Source organism: Coturnix japonica, chromosome 2 (assembly GCF_001577835.2).
Source record: "Coturnix japonica isolate 7356 chromosome 2, Coturnix japonica 2.1, whole genome shotgun sequence".
Lineage (NCBI taxonomy): Eukaryota > Metazoa > Chordata > Aves > Galliformes > Phasianidae > Coturnix > Coturnix japonica.
Genome location: NC_029517.1, coordinates 5,901,195 through 5,918,623, shown reverse-complemented (window position 1 = coordinate 5,918,623; position 17,429 = coordinate 5,901,195). Strand labels below are relative to the sequence as shown.

Here is a 17,429-nt window from a genome sequence, read left to right as displayed (position 1 = left end):
AAGCATTTATGCCCTTGTGCTTTGATGCCAGGAGTCCATTCACATATTTTACCTCAAAAATGCAAATACAGTTCTTCTTAACCCAGTGCAAGTAATACAAATGTCATCCTTTCGTGAGTGTGGAAGCTGAATTTGAAGTTTAATTAGGAAAAAAAACACCCATATTTTGTTTTAAATTGTTATACTGTAGCGGGTGGGGTGGGGCGGGTGATCAATCTAAATTATGTTGTCATTCTGATCTGTGCACGAATCTTCCCAGGCCCTCACAGAACTTCTTTGTTTTGTTTTTGTGGCTGAAGGATTAAGTTGGCCAACTGCAATACCGAATTTCAGCAGTGAACGTAAAGCATTATTTTATATGTAGTAAAAAGCTGTCTCAGTGTTCCTCCAAAAGTCTTCTTTATTTGCAGCTGTTTTTCTAGTGACTGAATTAGAAACTTCTTTTAAAATATACCCGTTGAATTCTGCCCATTCCCCTTGTGCAGATACTGAGTTCTCAATAAAACATTTGGCCCTATTATCTGTACTGGCACAGTTTTCTGTGCTGTGGTGCGTTATGGACTATAACAAGCTTAATGTAGAATTATGAAGCATCGTTTGAGTGCATTCTACATAAACATACAGATCTGCATGCAGTCATTGGGAAACGTAAGGTAATAGTATATATGTAGGTTAATGTTATCTGCAGTAAATCCCAGGATCTGATCTATCTCTTATGAGTGTCTCATGCACAGACATTGTGTATATACCCCCTGTTACGATTCTATGGTCAGGCATCTGAAAATTAGAAACAGATGCATGGAATTGTACCACGATGAAGTGAAAGATGGTTTATGTGTCAAAAGGTTGCAGCGCGTTTAGTATTTGATAGTAACTGAGGTATATTTAATGTACAGTAATAAGGCCACTAAATACTGCAGCAAGAACAGGAGGAGAGACTGTTTATCTGGCAAGTGTGTACTATTAGAACTAAGTTTTGTGCTAACAGGAAATGCTTTATGGAGTTGTAAAACTGAAGCCGCTCTCTCCCAATGCATTAGGTCATTGCTGGGCTCATCAACGCTGTGCAGAGTGGTCACTGGGAGTCTGCCAGACTGAAGAGCAGCTATCGGTGAACGTGGACAAAGCTGTTGTCTCAGGGAGCACAGAAGTGAGTAAAATGATGAGAGTGCTTGAAGCAGTAAGGAAATAGATAGTGGGGTGGGGCTGAAAAACAAGCAGGAAGCAAGTGACACGCAAGGTATTGCCAACAATATCAACATAAAGGTCTCTGAGCTTATGTTCATAATAGTGTTTTACGTACCTTTTGTGATAAATTCTACTCTTGCATTTTATTAAAGAGGCTTTATGATAGATTCTATGCAATTCCATTAATTCTGACTGCAAGTCCTCTTTTAAGATAAGTAGAATGTAGAAAGAATACAGCTGATCAATATACAGACAAAAGAAAAGCTGACTTCAAATTAGCAAACCCCCTGCTCAGTGGAGGAAGGCTTTTGTTTACTGGTTTGTATTCTGAAACGTTCCGACTCAAATGTAATACAAATATTCTCAAGCTAGAAGGTTGACATAGGAAAACTAGTGTGTACTGCCAAGCCTGTGTTATTATTGTCAATGGTGATGTTGCTCTGAAAGGAATAGGAGATATTACTTTCAGAGCAGCCCAGGTAGGTACTTAGTATTTGACTTTGGAATGGCGAGGACTTGTGAAGAAGCAGACACCTTTGACAGAGGTGGTCTCCTTTTGGTGCTGTGTTGGAGTGATGAGGAGACCTATTTCACATTGTTTTTACCGTTTGTGGCTGTATTTTTCCCAGTCCTGTTTTGATGATTTGAATAATTTTATCTTCTCTACTAATCAGTTGCACTATCAGCAAATCTGCATAATTTTGCTGTCTTCCCAGCGATCGTACTTAGGCTTATTTTTTAATTGCTTCTTAAAGTTCTTGATGCATTATATTAAAATAACAAAACAATGTGGAAGATGCCAGTAAATGTTCTCCATTGTGTGGAGTCAAAAGCTGTTTTAAATCAGTCTTGCAATATGAGCTGTATAATACAGTTTTCCTTGTGCCATCTGCTTTTACATGCACTCGTATTGAATAAATGCTTTACTTTGAATAATATAATTGATTTCTGTGCTTCTGCTTTCAATGCTGAAGACTACTTAGAAAGAACGAACCTGACAGAACTGAGTTCTAAACTAGTTTGAAGATGTTAAAACACTCATATGTGTGTGCATGTATTAAAAGAATGGAAAGAACCAGGTTAGGTTTCTATCTATCCATCCATCCAGCCTTTTTATATCTCACCGTAGGTTTTGTTTACCCTTCTTTCTTGAATAGCTCTGGTGGTGGTTTGTAGTCATTTTGTGATCCACTTATTTTTATCCATGGTCTTCTTCTAAATAATAATCTGGCATATGACAGACTCCTCATGGTGTTAAAGCATGGATTTTGCTCTGTTGAATTTCATCCTGATAGCATTATTTCAGACCCTATGTATTTCCTTTTCTGTTCAATCCTTGCTGAATATGTTGAGAAACTTTTTTTCCCTTCAGCACAGCAGTCAGCCAACAAAGGAAGCAGTTGTTTTGGTCATTCTGTTTTGTCCTTCTGATGAGGTCCCCAGGGGGAGAGCAAGAGTGAGAGCACAAGGGAGATTGATTGTAGAGGAGCAGCTGGATTGAACGGGTCATCTTCATCCCACTGTCTCCAAGGAAGGTTTTGCTTCTATTTCTTTTTAAGAAATAAGCTGCAAACTCCTCTATAGTTCTCTGTTCCCGAGTTTAGAGCAGCACTGTGGGGGCTGCATAGAGTTGTGTGCAACTGCTTTGTTGTGTCTGTAGTGCTTGGTCGTCATTTTTCAGTGTCCTCAGTGCTTCGTAACTTGTCACTCAGCTAAAGAAGGCACAAAGAAGTAAAAGGTGCTCATCATATTCTGCTGCAAGAAAAAAATACTTTAAGAGAAGATCTTTTCTTTGTGCAAGGCTTTTCCAAAGGGTTTGAATGAGAGGTATAGCAATTCACTTAGTGTACTTTTTCGCATTTACAGCTGCTTGCGTTTTGCATTCGCTAACATTTTGAGCTTCTTTCTGGTGTGATGTTACTGCATTTTAAAAGCAAAGTATCTGCTTGAGTGTTCTGAGCACTGTTGGCAGCGCAGATGCAAGAATGTGCTCAGGGTTTACAGAAGAATAATTTAAATAGAAACAGGCTGTATGTTATTTCTCCTACTTGCCACCGAATTTGCTTTTCATGTTGTTGTTGTTTGGGGATTGCTGTCTTCTTGTAAGTCCCTCTGGCATCCCATGGGTTTCTCATGTGGTTTGTAGCACTGACATCTTCCTTTAGCTTGGAAAGTACTTTTTCTTTTCCTTATCTTCACATAGAGATTAATTTTTGACGTGCAATAACCTTTTTCTTGATAGTAAAGTATTTGGGTTCAGGTAATGCAAGCTGCAGAGAGCAATTTGTTGCTTTTCTTAACTTTGAGGATGTCTTTCAGTTGTGTGTTAAATTGATGTTTCTCATTTGTTAGGATGTCTATTGTTTGTAAATCCATTCTAACTGGATATGACAGTGTTTCTTATTACTCTGTTTACCAGTTGAGATGTCCATTTGGCTTCACTGAACTTGTAATTGCATTAATAAAGCTCGTGTGGACGTACATACTCCAGAGGAAGAGCTGGTGATGCAGGTGGCGAGTGTAGCTGCCAGACCTTCATTCAAGATCCTTTGTAAGAGATCATACCTTTAGCTCTGGAGCTTGAATGGTGTTTAATTTAAGAGTCTGAACAGCCAGGCATGGCAGCTCCTTCCCCCACTGTTCCGATACACTTTCATGGGGCTCTGGAGTCATTTTGTTTCAAGTTTTGAAAGAGAAGATTGACAATATAGAGGAGAAAACTTCCTGTGACTTGCTTGATCCAAAACTTAACTTCATCGCTTATAGTTTATATGTGCTCTTCTCAATATATTAAAAAAAAAACAACAAAACATAGTAAAGAAGTTGTCATACTGCCAATGTTATGAAGAGCTGTTTTTTCTTACAGATATTTGTTCTAAGATGCAGAGATGATACTGAACTGGAGATGTGAAATAAAGCAAAGGAAAATGTCTGAACAGAAATCAAAGGACTTGCTAAAAAATACAAACACCAAACAGTACTAGAATGTGGATAAACAGAGAGTTCTGCTTTTCTTTATGTTTCTGGCTTCAGTGTTATATTTTCTTAATGGCTCTGGCTTTTGATGCTTGGATGAATGATATGGGATGGGCTTACTGGCATTGCCATTTAAAATAGAGGCCCTTAGGGCTTATGTCTGCTCAGCTCTTAGTGGGAGTGGTTTCTGAAGTAGTTTCAAGTCTTTTTAAATACTACTTTATAATTTCCTTGTTCATTTTACATATATTGAGTAGGTAGCTGTTGCTTTACAGTCTGCTGAGGAAAAATAAAGTTTACTACTCATCTGCCTTACGTTGTCTTGACATAACCCTTCTTTATGCTGCAAAGTCCCACATCTCTGCATTATCCCCTAGTTGCTGAAAGCTCTGCTTCTGTCTCGAGTGTCTTGCACTCTAAACTACAACAGTGTACACCAAAATTACAGTAAATTGCCTTGAAGGGCCCTGGTGGGCCGGGCAGATTTTAGCAATCGGGGTTACATGGCTTGTCTAGGAAGGAAAAATGATTTGTGGTAATGGTTTAAGGAAGTTGTGCAAATCAGAATGTAATAAGGTAGGTTTTTTGTTGGTTTTATTTTTAAATACGAAAGTAGCCCAATTAAAGGAGTGAATTTAAGGAGGACACAGTAGATAATGTTCGGACAGTTTCTCTTGACAAGAAAGCAAGGTAATGTCAACTTCCCCAGCCAGCTCTTTCTTCTGATAAGATGCAGAGAACAGTTTACAAGTTTAGGAGTGCTTGCCAAGGATAGGAGAGTCAAAGAAAACAATGTTGGTGGAAACTGAGGAGGTTCCTGTCTGCTTATAGACTGAGTAAGGGTAACGTAGTACTGATGCAGTGTCCAAAGGAGTCATCCTAAAATACAATATTATTCTGTTTCCATTTTGTAAGATTTCTCTTAACTCAGATCCTCTATAGCTCCTTGCATATTTAGCTTTCATTCTTCCAGCAGTAGCCAAGTGGTTTTTCAGGACTGAGGCTCTCACAACCAGGCAGCTGAAAAATTGCTCTAGTCTTCTCCCAGCCATCCATTTTACTTTTTTTTTTTACTTAATCAGGGCAGTAACTTCTCTGTGTATGAAGCAGCTGTTTTCAGCTCCTGCTGGGTTCCTGATGGCTCTTTGGCACGTTATCGCTGCTGAGAACTGGAGGACTTGTTGCTTTACATCAAGGCAAGCTAATCAATAGCATCTTGCCTTGTTCCAAACTATAAACCACTCTGCTGTCTTGACACTCTTCTTTCCTGTAAGCCCTTTTCTCTTGGTAACACAGTCTTTACTTTCATTTAGAGCAGTTTCCCTTGATGTCTGCTACCAGAGGCAGGAGGTTGGTTGCGGATGCTTCCAACTTGGAGCAGTGTAGGAAAGCTGATGCATTAAATTCTCAGTTGATTTTTACAGTATTTTTTAGTTCTTTGCTTAAGACTCAGTTCTTGCGTGACTCCTAGGAAACTAAACTGTAAGGAAGAAAAAATATGGAGGAGAAAGTTGAAAACCAGTTAAAACAGACAGGTTTGGATTGGTTTGTTGTTTGTTTGTATGTTTGAAGTGTTTGCCCATAATTGGAATATAACCTCACCCCTTAACCTCAGGAATTCCTCTAGAGATTTGTGGGCATTTTCCTGCCATTAAAGGCATATCTTGTACTTCAAGGAAAGACATAATGACTACAGGTACGGCTTTGGTGCCTAATGTTTTAGTAACGTAAATTGTCTTCTGTGACCTAATCTGTTCCAGAACAGTTTGCGTTTTGGTCACCTAAAGTCAGATCATCTGTGTCTTGGAGAATGTGAATCAGGCAGTTCTCACAGCTTGTTAAATGCCACCAGGGATGCTGTGCCAATGAATTTAGAACTGTATTTTCCAAGCTCCGCAAAGCAGCCATGGCATCTTAAAATGATCATAGTTGTTTTTGTTTTACTATGCGTAATTCTTCTGGAATACCCTTGTATACCATAAATGATGCCAGCAGAGCTTTGGCGAATCTGTTGAGGTTTAGGAGCTGCTGTGGGGCTGATGTGGGTCAGATCTATGGGGCAGGAGCTGCTGTGGGGCTGATGTGGGTCAGATCTATGTGTTAGGAGCTGCTGTGGGAACCAGTATGTGTTCAGACTTTTTGCAGATCCTGCAGCTGAGAACAGATATTTTCCTCTTCAGCAAGATTTTAAAACTTAGTTCTCATTAATACTGCCTCATGAGCAATGATTGAAGTATTCTGCCCTTGGAATTAAAATAATCTGGGCCATGAACAGGCTGTTGTTTATCGACTGACACCATCCCGTAGTATCTGCTTTGCAAGGCATACATGAAAATAGAGTAGCAGGGCATGGGGAAGAAGTGAGAAGAAGCAGACAAGAAGGAATAAGACTTATTGAAAAAATCACCCTCTCCTGTTTTCTTCTATAATCTGGTTCTAGGAATCAAGAAAAAAAAGTATAATATATTTGATACAAAATAAAGCCAACTTTTTGCCTAGTAGTTGGTTTTGTCCCTACAGTCACTTTTGCCAGATTTTTATTATTATTGTTAAGTTATCCAGTGGGATTCTGTGCATCCCGTTTTTTCTTCTGCAGTGTAACACTTAAGAAAAATGTGTTGTTCTCACACGTGAAGGATTTTGCTTCCTATCAGAACACACTCCGTTCAAATCCACAAACTCCTGGGCTCAGCTTTCAGAAGACAGTTGTCAGTTTCCTCAGTTGTCTTATAGACCACATTTTGTGGTACCTAATAAAACACATTTTTCTATATCCCTTCAGAAAATCTAGGAATAGTTGATACTGAATAACGTGAATGAAGAACTCTTCAATGCTTGTAATGTGTCTTTGTAATTAGTTAAGCATGTAAGGTATGGCTACCCCAGAATGTAATGAGACTCCAAGCTCGAGCATCAGTCCTGAGCAATGTATTTAAAGTTGGAGGGGACTCCTATGACATAAAATGGTCTGTCCCAGGGGTATGGTTACAGATTGAGAGGCAGCAGCATGGGGAAGGAATGGGGTAATACAAACTCCAGGCGACTCTGGTTGAAGGATGGACTCTGAAATAGATTTTCATTTTGACTTTTCCATTTATGGAGGCAGAAAAGTTCATTTCTTTCCCTTGCGCTTTTGATGTAGTTGTTGTGTTTTGATAACTAAACACTGTACACTCAGTATATGTTGATGGATGTTTAGAACTTTCAGGCCTTGCTGAGTGGTTGGGTTCATAACAAGCACGTTGATGTCACTTTTCATTTTCTAGTAGTTTCTAGCTTATAACTTGTCATCATAGTTTGGTCCTGTTGATAAGAAAAAGAAGCACGTGATAATGTGAGACTAATTTGGGTATGGCTAATTTTTACCTAGTCTTTAATGAGTTGATTCTGTTGACAAAAGGAGGGAAGGCATTGATTCACCAGCCAAGATTTGGGGGAGTATTTGGTTCCTGAGATGAAGCAGAGGAAGAGATGGATGTGTAGATTTGGGTTTTGACTACGTGTTTGGGTGGGTTTCTTGCTTTTTATTTTATTTCTTTTTGAGGTCTTCCTGTTGATTTACTTTGTTTTGTGCCTTCTGTGAAGTAACAGCTGTGTTTTCCTCCCTACCTTTTTGCTTCCAAATATATGGAAAAGAAATAGTGAGTTTATCAACACGGGCAGTGCTATTGTTGGTGCACATTATAACTCATTGGTGATACTGGAAGTGTATCTTGTTCTTCGGTGCAGACCAAGTACGTGCAAAAGCTTCACTCCTGCCAGCTTTGCAAAGGAAAATACATTTTAGTTTATCTAATAAATTTTATTTAGAACAAGGGAGACCTGTCCATAAAACAGGGTTTTTTTCAGTGCATTAATACAGTTCCTGTGGCTTTGTTGTCTGGTTCCCTCTGTGGTTCTCCAGGTCTGAACAAGAAACAGTGTCACTTTGGAGAGGTGGGTAAGAGCCAGCAAGGAGGGAAAACCCTGTTATTCCTCAGGGTGCACAATTCTCCTGAAGACAGTACGGCTTCATCTAAAGGAAGTGTTTTATTTTGCCACCTCCCTTATTCCATTGTTCTCCCTGTGGAGTGCTGGTGTTGGTCCTGCTGTAGCAACCAGGATAGCAGGGTCAGCCTTACAGTCTTCACTGTTGTGGGGTTTTCAAGATGAATCCTTAGAAATACGCACCTCTCTTGAACCCTGGATTTTGTGTATGTGGGTCCTTGTATCAGGGGAGAGAAATGATTATCACACAGAAATTTCTGAGGGGGTTTTGATGCTGAACAGAATTAGGTATTGCAGATGCGAGGGGAGGGCTGTGAAAATGGGTTGGGGGCACCAGGAGAGAAGCAGCAGTAGCACAGAAATGAAAGCCAAAAAGCCTGGCTGCGAAACATGAAAGGGCTTATGTTCCTGAAGGAATTTCTAGTGCAGGTTTTCTTTATTCAGTAACATTCACTGAAATAATTTACTGAAAGCTCTGAAGTAAAATTGTTTAGTGTGAGTTCCAAACTGGTGAAGTGCGTTTCACAAAGGCCTTTTCTTCCTTTTTGCATGACTTGAGTAGAAAACACTCCTTCCATAATATGCCCAAAGAAAATCTTCACCTTCTCCTCCTCCTCTCATCCCGGTGCCTTTATTAAATGTTACTCCAAGCACTGGGGCAATGACACTGGAGTTTGTGTTGAGGCAGCACTCTTGCTGGGCATTTGATTTCAGGAGCTTCTATCCCTACCAAGTTATTTTGGGGCCTTACATATCATGTGTTAAAAAAGGACAGAACCTGATCTCCAAAGAGTAAGGAAAGTCCTCCAAAGGCAGATCCTCTTCAGTCAAGATTGGGCACTTCCTCATGTAGTGCCTCTGTGGATGGAGTAACCCATTTATCCCATTAATATTTTCGGCAGATATGCGTGTATATACATGTGTATATATATACATATAAATATACTGTTAGACAACTGAATCTAATCCTGGTTTTGTAGCTGTTTCCCTTATAAATAATGTATAATTCAATTATATATCTTAATTTCTTTTTCATGGACATTGGTCACATGCTTCTTCTAACAAGCCGAAGTTCAATCTCAGTACTGAAGTGAGAGTTCTAAAGTGTATTTGGTTATTCCAATCGAAAGAGTCTTAGTAATGGCTTTTTTCCTGCTAGTTGTAGATTGTTTTGTGCTGTGGATCTTCATTTAGGGCTTCCACCTGTCCTCAAGAAAATCACACAGGCATGTTTTAATTTAAAACTCAGGAGTACACATCCTGCTCTGTTGGCATCAGTTTGCTTTTTAAGCAGTAGCTTCAAAACTGCTGCTGAGATTGGTGTGCTCAGCAGCTTGCAAAACCAAAGCATTAGCAAAAAATAGTTTTGAATTCCCTGAAGGTTTTGTTATTGACTTCCATTAGTGTAAGTTATGTCCCAGAGTTGCAGATTGAGCGTATACATTACAGGCAGCGGTACAAGGCAGTCCCGTTAATGCAGGTGTCCTTGAGTGTTGTTTTTTGTTGTTCTTTCTTCATTTTAATAACGTGGAAAAAAATCACACGTGAGGGACGTGTTATGAATTGTGATGTTCCCAATTGTGGACCAACTGCCCTTCACGTGCAAGTCTGTAACACTTGGTGATAAGTGCAGCCATTGCTTGCAGTGAAGCTCTTTTTCCTAATGATCTTAGCTTCTACTGATAGCCATCTCTGTAAATGAACGTCTTGGTACTGTTCATTGTCATCTCTGTAATTGTCCATTTCACAGCTCTTAGCTGGGAATAAAAAGAAGGCAGGTGATGGTAGGTCAGCTGCCACTAATGAACTTGTAGCTGACCCGCGCATCAGTCACAATTAATATTAATAATCCTATTCAGTAGTATCGATCGGAAGAACTAATGAAATTCAAATGAGCGCTTCTCACAAGGTGTGTTTTTGCAGTGTGTTTTTACTTCATGTATTCCTTTAAAGATGCCACGTTTCTCTTCACTGCGCTGGGGGAAAAAACAGCCGTTATGAAATAAACGAAGACTTGCTTCCTAGAGCATCTAACATTGGTAAAACAACTGCTACACCTTGAATAGATTGCTGCGACGTGGCCTCACTTCATGTACAACGTGGATACATGCATTCAATCTGCAGCCTAGGCAGCTTTTTATTACACACACAGCCTTCTCTGTTTCAATTTTTAATTGGTAAAATATTGTTTTCTTCCATTCAAGTTTCTGTATTAAATTGCCTCCTGTTGAAGTGGGCAGAGTGGCAGATTCTGCAGAGTACATAGTGAATCTGTATCTACATGCGTTGCTGTCAGATATCCACACACGTGCTGCTTTGTTGATTTTCTCCCTTTCAGTGACTGCAGGTTGTTATGGCAATATTAGCTGGTATCTGTGTGGTATTTCCAGGAAGATGTGTTGACAAATCATCAGCCTTTAAAAGTGAATGGAGACTTGTAAAGAAAGGAGACAAAAAGACAGTTAAGTTGCAATCGTTTCTCTGAGCTTTGAAAAGAAAATACTCATTTTCTACAGTGTAAACGGATTTGCTACATAGACTGGGGAAGAGTTTCAGGTTTTCCAAATGCCATAGTAGGTGAGGTCTTTTTTAATATAACTTGAAATAGATGATGAATTGCTGGGAAGACTGTTAGAGCTGTGCATCCATCACTTCCCAATGCGCCTCAGGCACCTCCCGAATGTTTGCTTTCTGTCAGACTTAAAATATTGTGATGGATCAATCCTCCGGTAAAGGTCGGACCTGGCAGCAGTGCTCACTCATCTGAGAAACTGAAAGGTCAGAGTAGTTAAAGCTCTGGTAAGACCAGAAGCTGAGCATCACCACATGGTTGTACTCCCACTCTTAATTTCATGCGGGCATGATGGACTTGCTGTGTATTCAATTCTTTAGTCTTGTTGTGCACCTATTTGGTGTTCTTCAGCTTTCCCTGAACTTCATTAATTAAAGTGAATCCACGGAGTGATGAACTCTTTGTTGCTGTATGGGTGCTTTTAGTGAGCTGCTCAGACTAGTGCTGGGGCAGAGTTGTTGTTATAGCCCTGTGCACAACGAGAGCAATTCTCTGATGCTAAGATTTCCATGCCATCAAATAAAATTGGCTTTAGAAAACAGTGATTGAATCTGTATGCTTTTAGCCATCTGAACAGCCGCTCTGATGTTAATGGAACACTCGCACCAAGCAGACTGTGTCTCTTGAAGAGTATGTTTGTGGATGGTGATCACTGCTAAGCCTAGGAACCTCAACACAAGAGAATTTATGCCGTGTTCAGGGGCTGAAGTGCAACTGATGTGAACTGGCAGCCTCAGCTGCACCCAGCAACAGGAAAAGCAGAACCCCACATTGCGAAGCTTGGAATCTGAGATGGGCTCCCGTTCTTTCTCCAGACCCATGTCTTTTATTGATCCAGGTTATCTTCTTTCGCCGGTTCTGATGTGTTATTCATGTGGTTTCAGTGTGGTTTTATATTGATAAAGGAACAGAGTTTCCCCTGTTTTACTGTAAATGTGAGAAAAAGCTTTTATGGTGGTGTTGTAGTTCTAGTTTAGCTGTAACCAGATAAGAATAAAAACATCAAAAACTCTGTGGCCTGTCACTGGAGATTAAGGAAAAGCATTATGAAGATGTAGGACTGCGCTTCATGTAACTGTTTGCTACAAATGGAATGGAGACATCATCTAATTGTTTGTGCCTTATTCCTTCAGGAGTGTAAGAAGCCTGTCATGCACAGCAGCAATAAAAGCTGCGCTGAGCCTTGTAGTGGGGAGAAGGATTTTAATGTAGAAGAGACCAGGTGGGAATTGATACTGAAACAGAAGTAAATATGTACATTTACTAAGGGAATCTGTGATGTATAAAACATAACACTATTTCTTGGCAGTTTTTTTCCATTTGATGGCACTAATATCTCTATAATTAAGAGGAATGGAAGCATTTAGAGAAAAACCGTGTACTGTTACAAACCATTCCTTTTTTAATTGAACAGCTGTAATTTCTACCAATGGAACAAACTATATTATAAGAAAATGATTATTAGTTTAAAATGCAAAGTTAAATGAATGCAAAATTAACAAACAGATGGTGAAGAATTATTGTGTTTTATTTCACTCCTGGGTAAAAGGACTCATGCGTGATTGTAAAAATGTCATCACACTTCGTAAACCTGAAAGCAAACAGAATTTGCAGTTGTGCACATCTGTTTTGGGACACTGCTAAAGGGTTAGAAGAATCAATGTTGTTTTCAAATAAGGGCATTCATCAAAAGGATATCATTTGCTTAACAGTTATGGCTTCTGCTAAGCATCAGACCTAATGTTCTGTGGAATTCATTACAAAATTTGGCAGCTTTTTTTCTTTGCAAGCTACTGAGGCAACGTGCTGCAAAATGAAACAAGCGGCCTCTTCTTGTCCCCACCTCCTGGATCCCCAGAACAGCAGCTGAATTACCTGCAAAATGTTGGCCTGTGGCTTAAGGGTTTTATATCCATGCTTCAAAATGTTTGCCCAAGGAATGTCGGTGTTGTCATAGGAGTGAGTGATGAGGAAAGCAAGTTGCTTATTTGTGTGTGGGTTTTTTGTTGGTAGCTAATGAATTAAAAATATACATATATATAATGACAAAGGGTCACTACGTCTGGGGGTGAAAGATGGGAGGAATACGTTTAATTGAGTCGTTTAGTCAAACTGGGAAAAAAAACCTAAAAGCTCAAGCCAGATGAAACATGTGAACCTTTGATTAGAAAAGAAATTATATTAATGTTTCAAGCTGGTATTTTCAAAGTATGCCATCTAATTGCTTTATTTGAGCTCAATTTACAGAAATTAGTGAACTGAAGATGTAGGATTTTGTTTACGATGACTCTGTGCCATTTGGAGAGTGCAATTTAGAAACAGCCAAGGAAATAGGAATTATGAACAATGAGGTACTGATTGCAGTCAGTGGGGAAGGAATACTAAGGAGGTGCTCACTAATGAGGGAGGTATTAAAAGCAGGAAATTCTTGTATATTTGTGTGTGTGTGTGAGCATAATCCAGAGTTCCTTGTCACCATATCCCCGCTCTTACCTTATAAATTAGGTGGATCATTGAGTGTATATGTAGTGGATTTGCTGACAGTGAATGTTAAGCCAAGTTAATATATCTACAAAATCTTAAAAGAACATGTTATTAAGACTCCCAAATCAAACACACAAAGTTAGGATACGGCAGCAGACAGGTTGTCTGCACGCAATTAATGTCCTTTGTGTACATGCCTGATTATGCTGACCTTAGCTGTATGATCACAGGCAGAACAGTGAGTGCCTGATTCATTCCAGAGATGGATGTTATTGTCTCGTGTTGTTGTTGTTTTTCAGTGTTTAGCTATATAGACTATTTAAATAATAATAAAAAGAAAGAATTACTCTTTTCATTTCATAGGATGCTTGTATTATAACAAGCACATGAAGTACCTGCATATGTATTTTTCCAGAGAGCAGATTTATGTGGACTTTTTTTACATCTTGTTTTCCATTCTTGTCAAGAGAAAACTTTTTTATTATTTGTTTAAATTAAGAATATCTATTGATTTGAATGGCCCATTGCTTATTGCTGTGCTGACGGAACCCTTGGGGTGGATTGCGAGTGTTACCAAGTGAGAGCTTTTGTCAGCATGTTTCAGGCAAACTTCAGCTCAAGGCTGACATCTGAATTTCAGCCTCTATGTGGACGTGCCCTCCTGGGAGCTGTGCTTCCATTCCAGTTGCAGCCATTGGAGATCTAGTGGGTATCGTCAATGGGGCCTGAAAATAGACACCTATTGGTTGGTCAGCTGAACTGCAGTGAGGTGTACTCCAGAAAATTGCTGTGTTTCTGTTAAATGTAATGGGAAATGAAACACTTCTTATATAGGCACAAGATTTAGGTACTGAGATGTCTTCATCTCATCGTTCAGAAACACGGTGCAACTCTATCAAGAGATAATTATCCGTGATGCTGTTAAGTAACTTCCTATTAAATAACTCTGCATATAGAATGATGCCAGCTTAGCTGTAGTAATAAAGACATAACCTATAGATTGCACATGCCACTTCATGTCCCTGGATATGATTGAGGATTACAGGAGTTGTGTTGGGTCAGGCAGGAAGTAGACTTCAGCTCAGTGTCTTTGATGATGACCAGTGCCAGATGTCTTGAGAAGACCATCATTAAGCAGCAAGTATGTCGCAATATTTCCCCCAGTTATATTTTGTTAAGCCTCCAACAGTTTGTGGCTTAGACCAGACCATGCTCCTCCAGCAAAAGGAAATTTCTACACGTACTTAAGACCTTCCACACACGAATCAAATGGGACTGGTATGATAGTCCGCTTCCCAAGCCTTCCAGAAAACAGTCTTAACCAAAACTGAGGATTTCTGTTTTTGCTTTGTTTACCCTGAAGCTGCTGATGCTGGAGCCTAATTATCACAGTTTAAGCTATGTTAAATGTTACTGATCTTCTCATTGTTCACATGCTAAATAAACAACAATCTCACCTGCCCTTTTGTCACAGAGGTATTAGATGAGAATTGAGGGAATAGTTGTTAGGCACTGGAAGTTTAGACACACTCAAACCATTTACCTTACCCTAAATCTTGTAGAAAGCAAGAATGTGCATTAAGAAACTGCTTTTTTTCATCTCTCGGTTGGTGTCAAGTTTGGCCAGATTGCAGCTATCCCTCCTTGTCTGTGGTTTTTCACAGTTTTAGAGCAAAACTTGCTGGTTCCTACAATTGCAGTTTTTCTAGAGAATGTCAGGGTATATAGTAAGCATTATAGTAATGCTTTAATACACCCTTTCCTTGTTAATAGCAATGTTAAATTGTGGTTAATTCTGTTACCATTTGTGGCATTGTACTCCTAATTGCCCGATGGTACTTAAACTCATTCATTTGACACTGAAGGTGCTAATGATTGTTAGTATCTTTAAGCAATATCAGCTTTTTTGCCGGGTCATGGTCATCAATGATGATGCCCGGAGCTACCAGAAAACATATCTTATTAATTTCTGTTTGCTTGAGAATTTTGCTGAGGTCAAATTAATGACAAGTTGTTAATGACCGCTTCTCCTTAGCTCTTGGTTTATACTTTGGGAGCCAAGTTTGAAGTTTCTTCTTAGCGGTAGTACCTTACGTTGTTTCATTAAGAACAGATGGCTTGTGCGTAGTTTTGAGTATGCTACGTGTTTTAATTATAATTAAAAACACTTCTTGTTAGCACAGGTTTTGTCAGCTCACCCTTAAAAAACTAACTGTAGTAAATGCAAATATTTTGTCTTTTTGCTGAAAAACATTTTGTAATACCTAATGCTAACGTTTAACCTTATCGTACTAATCAGGTTGCAAGTGAGCTTTTAGTCAAAGCTCCTATTTTAGCCTTTATTTAGTGTCTGCATCCTGAGGGTTGTTACTTGTCCATTTGCTGAGGCAGTAATGATATGGAGTAATAAAATGATAAAATATGACCTCGTAATTTCTTCAAACTAATGTATGGGTCAAGTCTTCCATTATGCCAAAACCAGACAACTTTTCTTCATTTTAACTTGCTCAAAATGTTGGAATATGCTACTGAAAACAGGAGGCAGCAGGAATATGGGTAGGATAAAATGATTTGATCCATGAACAGACAGCATCCATCTTGCTTCAGCCCTTAGAATGCTTGGATCCAGCTTCCACCCCTTTGACAGAGCACTGTGTTTTGTGCTCACACCAGTGAAGTGGAAGGCTCCATGCTGGCTTTTCCTCCCTTCCTGGGCTCAGCACATTGAAGGCTCATGCTGTATTTTATCAGAAGCAGGATTTATTCCTCCCTTTCATCTCTGACTATCTTAATACCATATTTTAGTGATAGGGTAGTAAAGTAGTACTTGTTACTGAGTTTTATTTAGCAAAGCTTTTATATTTTTCAAATTATGGTACTGTTGCTGTTCACATGCTTGCTTTTGTCTTTACAAGCAGTCGAGCTGGCTGCGTGCTTGCTCTCCTAGGGTCATAGTGTGGGGCCTATTTTCAGCAAAATGTTGGCTTCTATTGCTGGAAAAGTAACTTCTCATCAACAGCTGTTGCCAAAAAAAATCCCTTTGGGCATTTATTTCGTCAGACTGCTTTATATGTCTTATAAATACAGCAAATGTTGATATTCTGTGCTTTTTTATTTGCTTCAGATGATATACACCACATTGTTTTTAAAGTGTGTGTTTTACTTAGCTGCCAAATGCTTTTCATTGCCAGTGCAGTTTAGCAGATGGGTTTGAAGGGTTCAATTAAATGTAATTTGGGCTTCCATTTATCTTCCAGCATCTTTCATGATTCTTTAAATCAACATCAACATTTTTCGAGGCTTTGCATTAATCCTATATTTTGCTCATTTCTAATAATTTCATCATGCAGTCGTACAGCATTTGGAAGAAGGCACGCTCTGATGTTACACTGTTATGTACCATTGTTGATTGGTAGTTGCGCAAAACAGATGTGACATTTGAAGATGTTATTAATATTGCTATTTAATCCATCTTCATTATTTCCAGTTTTTAGTGCATTTGATTGTTTGAGTGCTTGCAGCTCTCCGTAATTTCGTCTTCCATCAGATAAATTTATAAGGAATTAATGATGGGATATAGTGAAGACTTCAAATGTCGTTCATTGTTCGAATGTTGTTGAAAGCTTTCTTGGAGGACCTTTTATGGACATGAACCCCTCCTGGTTTCCTGTTTCTAATCTTTATCCTTGAGTAATACCTTTGGAAATGTTCTAGCCTGCCTGTAAGAATGAAGACTTGGCTTAACATGGGCCATCTCAAGAGGATGCAGAAATGTCAAATGCAAGGTGGGGTACAGACTCTTTGTCGTGAAGTTGAAGGCTTTGGGCTGTATTTTCATGGCTTCACAGCTGAGTTCCATGATGTACCTCGTACAGCATCTTCAGTGAGAGTTCAGTGGTTGTATGGTTTCCTAAGATGAGTTTCTTGCGTTGCACTGATTTTGCTGGCAGTCTTTGAATGTAATTACTATCATTAGCTTCTTCACCTGCTTCAAGAACTCCATGCAGCCGGTTGCTTATCTTGTCCTCTGCCCTCTGCTCTGCATTTTGGCTACTCGAATAACAGCATGCATCTTTGTCATGCTTGTACCAGGTGTTAGAGAGATGGGTAGAGGTGAGAAGAGCTGCAGACTCAAGCCTGCAGACTGAGCGCTGTAGCACAGAGAACTTGGCAGAAGTGATCCTTAGTGACCCACTTTCATCTATAAACAGTTTATCTTTTT

The 17,429-nt window shown here is 39.3% G+C and overlaps 1 protein-coding gene across 11 annotated transcripts in view; it reads left to right on the top strand.

Annotated features, from left to right (window-relative positions):
* The window catches only part of KMT2C (lysine methyltransferase 2C), a 165,214-nt gene that overhangs the window by 64,242 nt on the left and 83,543 nt on the right, over positions 1-17,429 (top strand). For all 11 annotated transcript variants that reach the window (XM_015852848.2, XM_015852855.2, XM_015852858.2 and 8 more), the window contains one exon: positions 1,041-1,150. In XM_015852848.2, coding sequence (XP_015708334.1) covers positions 1,041-1,150 — 110 coding nt within the window. The remainder of the gene's footprint in view (positions 1-1,040; positions 1,151-17,429) is intronic.